The sequence below is a fragment of the Asparagus officinalis genome, chromosome 1 (genome assembly GCF_001876935.1).
Source record: "Asparagus officinalis chromosome 1, Aspof.V1, whole genome shotgun sequence".
In the NCBI taxonomy this organism is placed as follows: domain Eukaryota; kingdom Viridiplantae; phylum Streptophyta; class Magnoliopsida; order Asparagales; family Asparagaceae; genus Asparagus; species Asparagus officinalis.
In genome coordinates this window covers 130,811,493-130,822,307 of record NC_033794.1, presented here as the reverse complement: position 1 = coordinate 130,822,307, position 10,815 = coordinate 130,811,493, and the positions used below count along the sequence as shown (strand labels likewise).

The 10,815-nt window shown below is 34.6% G+C and overlaps 1 protein-coding gene across 1 annotated transcript in view; it reads right to left on the bottom strand.

Annotated features, from left to right (window-relative positions):
- Positions 1-9,978, bottom strand: part of LOC109822125 (cycloartenol synthase 2-like) — a 34,595-nt gene extending 24,617 nt beyond the window's left edge. Inside the window, exons 1-12 of the mRNA XM_020388322.1 lie at positions 9,752-9,978; positions 9,438-9,644; positions 7,857-8,042; positions 7,490-7,579; positions 7,170-7,364; positions 6,962-7,046; positions 5,224-5,390; positions 2,352-2,540; positions 1,678-1,791; positions 1,314-1,436; positions 1,097-1,219; positions 350-448 (exon numbers count right to left, since the gene is read on the bottom strand). Coding sequence (XP_020243911.1) covers positions 350-448; positions 1,097-1,219; positions 1,314-1,436; positions 1,678-1,791; positions 2,352-2,540; positions 5,224-5,390; positions 6,962-7,046; positions 7,170-7,364; positions 7,490-7,579; positions 7,857-8,042; positions 9,438-9,635 — 1,569 coding nt within the window. The 5' untranslated portion in view covers positions 9,636-9,644; positions 9,752-9,978. The remainder of the gene's footprint in view (positions 1-349; positions 449-1,096; positions 1,220-1,313; positions 1,437-1,677; positions 1,792-2,351; positions 2,541-5,223; positions 5,391-6,961; positions 7,047-7,169; positions 7,365-7,489; positions 7,580-7,856; positions 8,043-9,437; positions 9,645-9,751) is intronic.

Genomic DNA, 10,815 nt, shown 5'->3' with positions numbered 1-10,815 from the left:
TACTCCAGAATATTCTATTCCTTCAGGACTTGCCCAAATTAAACTTGGAGGTTCTTGCATCAATGACGCATGAGCATGAGAACTTCCAAAACAAGTTATCTATTGATCTGAATATTCTCACACAATCAAATTGGGGCCACAGAATTCACGTATTGAACCAATGAAAAGAAGAGCATTCAGAAAAAGGTCTTACAGTCTTAACGTACTCGAGCCCAATTGTTAGCCGTTTTTTCTACGATATCAAGGTTAACAGGTTCTCAAACATTATATCAAGTATTGTCTTATCAAGAAAATGATGCACTTAAAAGCAACTTATATTGATGCCTTCATATCTGATCACGGAACCTACCATCAGTGAAAGGATAACATTAACAGCGTCATAGAATCGATTTGCAACAATTGGATCACCAACAATTTCTGGAGAAATCCGTGACAACAAGAGTGCCGCCTGCACAAAACTAAAGTTAACAACCAAAATACTAAATAGTACACAGCATGAATGTGGAAAGGTGTTTGGTGCTTTGGCCTCTCCAGGGTGTGAGCAATCTTATAGCATGTTCTAGCACATCACATGTCCTTTATCTATAATCAAGAAGAAGTTTGGAGGATTACAAGCTGATGGCATAAGCTTACATTTTCTTACTAATAATATAGGTTTTTCCATCAACTAACTGGAGTTCTGTGTTTTTCTGTTGATAGCACATCAACTTTATCAGTCACAAAATTTGAGCTTGTGCTATCAACATAAAAACAGCTTCTGACCAACTTTCATGAAAAAGTACGTGCAATAAAACAGTTTCTGACCAACTTTCATGAGACTTTAACTTTGTAGTTGCTTCATTTTGTAATCGGTTGACAATAGACTTCCTTACCCAATATTTGGATGGGAACTAGTCCTGTGCCATATTTTTCCTTGCTTAACTAAGTTTCAAGGATGAAATCAGTTTGATAACTAGGTGATGTTGGCATCTCGTCCATTTGATCCTTATTCACTAAAAGTTGTGCTCTGCACTGCAGTGTCCATTTTGATGGCAAATGCAGACAATGAGGTTTAAGATGATGACTACTATGTATCCAAATGAACCACGACACCAACCTTTAAGCCTTCTGCTGTGCAATCTGAAATCGGCCATCCGTGATCGCCAGTGGAGAATGGCCATGCACCCTTAGAAATGTGCCGGTACCAGAAACTAAGGTCACCAGGGCAATCTTCAAGAACCTACGATCGGATTGAGAAAAGTGGAATGATTTGACTAAGAAAGTCTAGAACATTACAGGAAAGATAGAAATCTTTGTTTCATCATCAAACTAACCTGTGACTCTTTCACATATTTGTGCGCCTTGCTAAGGGTAGAACCAAATTCTTCAGAAAATCCAGTTGAGATAATTGCTTGAATAGTGAAGGCTGTGTCCCATAATTGGCTTCCATTATAACCCTATTAGTTTATAGAACAAAATAAACTACCCTATTAGTTTATAGAAAAAAAGTAAACTAAGAAGTTCAGATTCGATACTGCAAAATGGAGAAGACGATCACATAATGCAATTCCATACGGCAGAGAATAGGAACCTACTCTGTTTCTATCTAATCTTATGATTACATTTCTTGTGTCAGATTTATCTACCACACAAGATAAGCATAATCAATGAACTCAAGGGAGTAGGAATTTTCTGAACCTGCATTTTCATGCCATCTTCAGCTAGCCACAGATAATCATTAATTCTTGGAAGATGTAACTTGAATGCCTCTGAATTTGGATCTTCCACCCAGCAGCACAACATATTTATCACCTAAGCGTATTGAAAAGTTAGGCATATTACAGCTACATTATGATGAATACATGACACGGTTAGATAAAAACATTGATAAAAATCTTATGGAGAGTTTATGTCGTGCACCAAGAGCATGTGTCAGAAACAATGTCATATGAAAGCCGAAAGTCACTTTACAATCACATAATTATTTAATAAGAAGCTAAATGGCACATTGTAGAACTGATATGTATTAGTGTATAAATAAATTAAATTTTATATCAAAGAATGAGGCTTCTTAAAGTGAAAAATAGTAGGAAGGAACCTCCCATAACAAAATCAGGATATGGAACTATAATCAGTCCCCATGATGTATTTCAATCGAAACACCAAACTATTACATGAATTGGTTATTTTATCATGAAAAGGTCCAGTAGTTAAGCTAGTTATCATCTTTTCTTAACAAGTATTCGTCTTTTCTCTCTCAAGAAGAGGCTCAGGATCTCATATCTTTTACAAATCATGGGTGATCATGAAAAAAATTGGCATCTACTATTCTTGAAACAAAAGAAATGACCATGTAGAAGTGCAATGCTTACCTTATTCACAGGACCAATGCAAATATATCGAGTATTCTCATCTTCATAGTGAATATGCTCCATAGCAGTTTTTAGAGCTTTCTCTCTCAACTTGTTACCAGGCCAGCGCATCAAAATAGGTTCCACAACCTTATGAAGAGAAGCCCAAAGAATATCTTGCACAACCGGATGGGGATAGTACAGATCTTCCTGTATAAGGATTTAAGTAAATAGTGGATTATTCATTATGGAAAAAGGAATATCTTGTAGAGCACGGATCCAAGAGTAGCCATATGCCCAGCTCTGCTCGAAAATATATATCATTAATAGGATCTGTTCGTGTATTGATAATAAATAATATGCAGAGCATGAAATGTGTATGTGTCACTGTGTATTAAAATATCCTGATTTTTAGCCTTTTTTATTACCAACATAAAGAGGAATCTAAGTGGAGAACAGTTCATTACTTCTGAAGATTGAGCAATCATATAATAATATGCTTTTACTGCATATCCTCTGCATATCCTCTCACCTTTAAAACAGCCTGCTCCAAAAATGGTAAATTTTAGTTTTACCCTCACTGAAGAATGACTAACTTGGTACTGGTGTTATTTTCCTTTGCCAAATTCTGATCCAGAATTTTAGAATTTTTTTTTTCTTTCTATTTTGAAAAAATGATCTAGAACTTGTGTCATTTATTGAAGGAGATATTGAAGAAGATGCAGGAAATTGAGGTTTAAAATGTACTGCTATGCTCTAGAAAGGGATTAGGAAGGAAATGAGAAGCACAGACTCTAGAATAGAATATCATGTTCTAGGAAGAAAGAAGAAAGGAAATTTTCAGCAGTTATCCATACTGCATACTTGGCAGCAGTAGATTATGGGATACTCATCTATAAGAAAAGTCTATTCTTTGGTGAACAACGTGAATTGTGTACTTTGAATTTCTATAATTCTTTCTAAAAATGTATGGCCTCTGAAAGGTCTGTGTTTGTTTGAGTTTTACAAATGAAGAGATGCAAGTCCTTAGGATGTTTATAATACTACAATGACCCCATTTAATTGAAAAAGGATAATACAGTTGCATCCTTGTCAGCTTATGTATGTCTTTTGGTTTAAGTTCACATTGGTAAACTCCCCAGTTGTTGACAGAGTTTATGAATGCTATGAAGTACCATGTATGTTAAGATTACGAATATTAAAGTTCTTCAACTTTAATAGTATATTTAGATTACTTTCTAAGCATTGATGCTAGTTATAATTATAGCTGAACCAATGTTGAAAATGACAACAACGCATAACGTAATGTTCTACCTCTCTTAAAGGGTTAAAGAGAAAAAAACACAAAAACAGGTAACCCATAAAGTAGGTTATTTTGTTTATTAGTTATTTACATATTTTATAAATACAAATCATTCATAATGACTTCAATAATGAGAATCATCAAACTTTTCAAGCATCACATCACAATTAGGAACAAAATATTTTTTACTGTTTAATTTTAAAAATATAAAGAATGTTAATTACAATTTTAAAGATTAAGAACAATATATTGTAATACAAAAATAATTTAATAAAAATTCTTTAATTTAACACAAGCCATATAGATTTACTAGGAAGTATCACAATTGAATACTAATATATAAAAAACATAAATTTATAGCTTGTTCATAGTTACACTCGTTTTATTAGTCATAGTCATAATTTCACAATCATATAATGATGTCATCAAAACAAAACATGAAGGCTTAACAAACAATTGAAAAGTAATTACTTAACTATTGTAAGTTTTAAGAAAGGATGTACTCTCAAGTCTGTAGAACGTATATTGAAATAATGTAAGTTATATTGAAATAACGCAAGTTGCATTAGAGTTATGATGTGTCTGAGTTATTTCCTAAGGTTATGTAACATCTAAGGCCTGTTAAGTTACATAACACATCATAACGAGTTACATAATGCGTTATTTTCAACAATGAGCTAAACTTAGAGAGTGCGCTACCATTTGGAATTTTTTTCCTTCCCCCTGGTGGATATAGGAAACATGTTTGCAATGCTTCTGGTTGCTAAATGCCAATATGGATCTTGGTTCTACACTTGTTTAGGCAGAGTTATCACTCGATGTTGCATTATTATGTCTGACAGACTGAAAATGCATTTTGTCATGTATTGAGCTGCATTTATGATATGCAAGAAAATAGGATCTCTAGTAACACGATGATAAAACAGTAGACTAGCTCGATTTGCTGAAAATGACATTATTTGGTTACTGCAGTGTTTCTGCCACAGTAGTGGAAGAGTTCTTCAACGTGTCAAAGCCTCATGTTTTCATTTGACCGTTGATCAGGCAGTTAATTCCTTCTTTTGAGGGTTTCTCAAGGTTCATATGGTTTCTGATATTTCAACAATTGAGATATTTTCTCAGCCAACGCCCTTCAACCAGGAGGTTCAATTCGCAAAGTTTGCCACTCTCATGAAGAATTGCAATCTTGATTTATTTGAACCGAGAAATTTAGCTACCGTGCCTTTGTACAATTTCTTAATTTTTTAACTTCTGAAAAGATAATTTATTTTCCTAGATACGTAACTAATTATTTGAAGATTCATGCAACTTCCTCTCCTTACATGACTATCATCAAATCTTAGTTAAATAACAATAAGACAAAAAAAAGTCTCTTAAGAGGTTCAGTTGCCAACAATTGTCTCAACATGACAAGATTTAATATGTATGTTAAGTTACCTAAATAAGCTTACAAACACTATGTATGTTAAATTACCTAAATGAGCTTACAAACACTATCACTAAAGTAAGATGTAAATACAATGAATATAGAGAAGGAATACGCATCAAATACATATTGTTGAAACATAACGTGGGAGACATTTTACCAACCTTTGCACACTCATTGCGTGCCATGTTCCAGTCTATCTGGTTGTAGGGAACATTGAATATCTCCTTCCTTAATGCTAAAACTGTTGGAGTGATTGGACCAACAAATCTCTTCCCATATATATACGACATGGGTAGATACACCATCCGGCAATGACACCACATTCGACCTGTCACGCAGAAAATAATGGGTAAACTTATATACCCAAAAGAGTAGTCAGTCCAGGACGAAGGATTAAATGATATTTATGTTAGCTATATTCCTGATGTTTACTATAGAGAAACTTTTCTGAGATCGAATATGGAAAAAGCATGCTCCTCTGTCCCTACCTCTCTCTGAGATAAGACCTAGAAAATATCACTCCATTCGCACATGTGCACGCTACCTAGTCTATGCAAAATAAGGATTATTTTAAAGAAATTACAATCAAGTTTAAGGTCAGACCTGTTGAAAATTGCAATACTAAGATATTTCATTCCTCTTTTGGACTATGCACATAGAGTAATCAGCAATGAGAAACGAAAAATAAAAGAAGAAAGTATTATAATCCCCTACCAAACAGTTAACATATAGGGAAGGTAATCTACAATTGTATCAACTGCAATTAAGATTTCTGACATAATTTCCAGGTGCAATTCCATAATGACATGGAAATTATTGACACACACAAACTACTTTGATACCCATCACTACAACTAGGGTGGAAACGAAACAAATTTGATCAAATACATTTACATTCGAATTCGAATTCGGCTTTTCTCTATTGAATTCGTATTTGAATCCTTGTCGAATAGGTAAGAGGTGATCAAAATCAATATGTTTAATTAAACCATTACTCGGAAAGTATTCACGAATACTTGTTAGCACACTTGGTAGAGGCATTTGGCTCTTTAACTTGAGGTCATGGATTCAAGTCTTATGTTGGTAAATTATTTGTTTTGTTTTCTTTTTACATTTTGCATAACTAGATGATGATTATTATGGTATGTCATAACTAAAATTATTAAATTTATATATTTATTAGTTACTAATTGATATATTCATAAATAGTAATAGTAATATTTATAATGTTTTATAAGATAAAAAGTTTGTTTACTGCAATAATACAGAAGTAAAACATCTCATTATAGATTTCAAATCCATATAAATCTATTTTCTAGCAAAGTTGTTGCAGCAACTTAGAATATAATCTTAATTAAATTTAGGATAAGAATATATTTTTTATAGATATTTTATTATGATATAGGTCGGCATGATGAATATCTCGAGTGTAACTTTAAAGGATAAACAGTTTATGATAAATTAAATCTAGTGGAATGAAATGTAAAGCATAAACGAACATTTAATAATCAACTGAATCGAATATACCTTTGGTTAAATTCTATTTGTTCATGAGTCGAATACTAAAAAATATTCTTTACTATTAAATGAACTACCGAATCGAATATGATCGAATATCTGAACGAATAATAACCGAATAGTTTATTAATTATTTGGTTCATTTCCGCCCTTGACTACAACAGTCTGAGACAGCTTACAAGTGCAATCAAGGACTCAAGAACCAATCTAATTACATTCTTATGGAAAGAGAAAAACAGAGGAAAGTCGAAGCAAGGGTTAGGCTTTAGAGGCGTTAGCAGAAACAAGTACAACTAATTATTTTTAAAAATTATAAAAATATATATGGAAGAAAACTATGGGAGCAACCACATCTCTGTGAAAGAAAGAAGAAATGGAGACCTGGATGAACTGGAAGAAAATATGGAAGTAACCACATCTCTGGGGGGAGAGGGTTGTTTCCCCACCAATCAAAGACTCCGAGTACCTGCAATCACCAAAATCAAAGTTTGTTCCCTGGTAACGTAAGTCTGTTTATGGTTCTCTTTTACTCAGAAAAGAAAACCCTCTACTGTGGTTTCAAGGAAAAGAGATGGTTTAGTTTTCTTACTGAGAGCCAAAATTTCCCCCATGATGTTATAGCAGTTGCACTTCCATGGTCTAAAATCCACTTTCTCCCTTTCTCCATTGCTCCATCTCCACCATCAGCCTCTTCACCAAGCAACCGCAAAGTAATGTATGATAGGACTGAACCAAACATGGTACTATGACCTTCAATATGCAAACCCCAGCCTCCATCTTCATTCTGCAATGCATAGACATCAAAATGAAATAATATGTGTTAAGGGCAATAAGAGCTCAAAAAAAGAAAATGAATAAAAGATCAAAAAGAAGAGATCCAAAATTCTCCCACAGGATCAAACAACATGCCTGGTGGTTGTAAAGATAACGGCACATCTCGCGCTTATGTTCTGCTGATAGGACAGTATTTAGTGCTCCAGTAACAGATAATGTGATAATCTGAGAAGTGCCACAGAGAAGGGGAAAAGAACATTATGACCATCATTCTTCTCGTATCTCGAATGTAACCATTAGACATTATCTCTGTCTATCAGCCAATTTAGGGGGAGAAATGAAATGCTTTTCAACTAGACAGTTTCTGCCGTCAATTAGCATCCCTATTAAACATATCTATACATGAAAACAGAGATAAAGTTCTTTGCTATTTCGCAGCAGAGAGAAAAAACAGCATTGCAAACTTATTGACAAGGATCAGCATCATTTGGTTACATATTACCAATCCAGGCAAAAGGAACATTGGACCACCGTAATCCCCGGGCCAGTGCCCATCATGAGCTTGGAGAGTGGAATGGCGGCTGATGGCCCTTCTAAGAGAGATTGATACAGCCTCCTCAGTAACAGCTTCTTCCTCTGATAGCTTGATGTGTGGAAGATTCAGTTCTAGTGGATTTTCCTTCGCGAACTACACATACAAATAGATTTAGAAATGGATGCAAATGTAGTGAGAGCAACAATAAGTTTGACATATATAGAGACCTGATGACAGTGGACTCTGCTGCTCAAAGAAAGACATGAACAACAGAAATCCAAAGAAAATAATTTGGTAGATTAGGAACAGAAGATTATTTAATCTTCAAACATAAATCGTCCCAGGTTGACATTTCTAATTTCTAAAAGAGATCAATGCTTACATGTTGACATTTAAGGTCAAGGTGCATGCTTTCTGAATCATCTAAGTCAAATTACTTAGCGCCGTTTGTGTTTTTGTAATTCCAAAATCTAATTCCACACAAATTTTCTCACCATGTCGAGATTCTTACATTTACAAAACTTCAATTCACATAATAAGACATTTCATTGTTTTTCCTACTTTCCCAAACATCTAAACTAATGGCAAATGGTTGCAGGGATGCGAATTGTGTCAGTTAATAAAAATTATCCATGATTTTCCAGCTTTCATAGTATCGTCCATAGTCCATACCTAACTCATTTATTATTGAGATGTATCTTTAAAATAGTTATCTAGATATATTTGTTTCCATTTTTTTATACAAATAATAAAATGGTATTGGTGGCTGCTCGTCTTGAGCGTATATTTGTCCAAAATCATAATACTTTCACGGTATATGTTCTACAATATTGTAATACTAAGCTAGCACATCGCACGGGTAAAAGCAAGTAAATCCTCAACCTTTGCACTAAATTTTGGCCTAAATGTTTCATTCACACCATCAAAATCTTCAGCTTTCACATGGTAGGATTTTTATTTTATTTTATTTTATTTTATTTATTTATTTTATTTTTTTGGGCCTGCTTTCCCAAACATCTATGCTATTATAATGTGACATATGTCAGAGATACCAAACCTCTCTTCTCCCTTGAAAACAGTCATTATCCATGCCTTTCTAGCTTTCACGACATTAAATCAGAGACCTAATTCATTTATTATGATTTATCTTCAACATAGTTATCTATAAATATATAAATATTTCTTTTCGATTATTATTATTATTATTATTTTGTTACAAATAAGAGGCTAATCTTAGTGGATGTTCATTTTGAATAGTTATTTTTGAAATCATAATAGTTCCTACAATATACGTGCAACACCATTGTAATACAAACTCCCATGCATTGCACAGCTAACAACTAGTTAATTGAGATAAACCCTCAACCACTGAACTAAGATTTAACCAAATATTCCTTTCCCATCACCAAGATTGCTTCTTTTTCTCCTGATCAAGTTGTTGGGAGAAAAAAACACGCACGCTAATCCACTAAAGTTCTAAACACATAGCAAAAAACGCTAGCAATAAATCAGTCATTCAAGCAAATAACGCTGCGGTTAAAATTATACCTGAAACCTCATTGGGAGATCAGAGCTATGCTTCATCTTAAACCTATTCTCCCAAAAAATTCTTCGAGCCTTTTCGATCTCTGCAATCTCTTCAGGAGTCCCATGATTCGGATCGAACTCCCAAAATTGCCTTCCTACATGATTGTTGTTCGTCCTCAGCCACGGGCTCCCGCCCTCCGCTATCTTCAGCTTCCACATTACCCAATCCTTACAAAAAAATAAAATTGAAAAATTAAAAAAAAAATAGCACGAATTGAATGAATCGAGAGCGCAACAAACATTCGACGATTAGAGAAATCTCATTGTAAACTTACCTTTTGAAATGGAGAGAACTCAGAATTAGGGTTTACGAGATTGGAAAAGATTCCAGAGAGCTCACTGCTGATGCTCAGTCTCCCTCCTCTTTGACGATTTCAAGAGACGACAGCAGCGGATCGGATCTTAAATTAATTCGGCGATCATTTCTATGCGGTGGTTCCGTACGGGAGATTTCGGATCAGAAGCGGGATGATGGATCTCATCCTACGAAAGCCTGAGATGCAAACTCGTAAGCAGGGCTGTCAAAAAATGTCCGTATCTTCGTATTTTTAGTATACGGATATAGTTTCCAAAATTTATAACCAATAGTATATGAATTATGTCGTCAAATATATGGATCCATATCCGAGATATCGAAAATATGTTGATCATACAGTTACAATTGTTTTGTTGTAAATTGTAATCTTTAGATTAATGAAATTGAGAATTGTTTCGATGATTATATTTATTCTTCTCATCGACAGGCCCTCTACCATAGGAGTGAAGAGGCGGTACTTCTCGCAAGGAGTCGTCCCTTCTTGATAGGCAGCCCGACTCGTTCATTCTCGATCCAGTCGCCATCACATTAAATGCATGGTAAAAAATCATCATTGCTCTAACCTAAAAGTTTTTATGACTCATCAGGTTCTGTCAGCACCAAAGTAGTTACTGCCGCTTGGCACTAACCACCTGGATGACTCATCTTCGCTAGCAGCCGACACCTGTCAACCGTCTGCCTGGACTCTACTCAACTTTCCTATATGCCCTTCTGTTCCTCTATAAAAGGAAGCCATGCATTTAACGTAACTCTTTGGGTACTCCACACAACTTTGAGATTTTCTTCATTATCTCACATTTTTCCGCTCAAGTTCATATACTGACTTGATAGTCGGATGAACCATTAGAGAACCCAACTCCGGCCTTCTAACAAAGTGCTATTGTGCAGCTCTCTTATGCAGACAAGGGACAGAACTTTAAGAGACATGAGGGAACCCATATCACAAGCTCCCTTGCTTAACTCTGGATTACCCGCTAATCCCATTCATGTTTGATAGCAAACATCAACAGTATATGTATATAT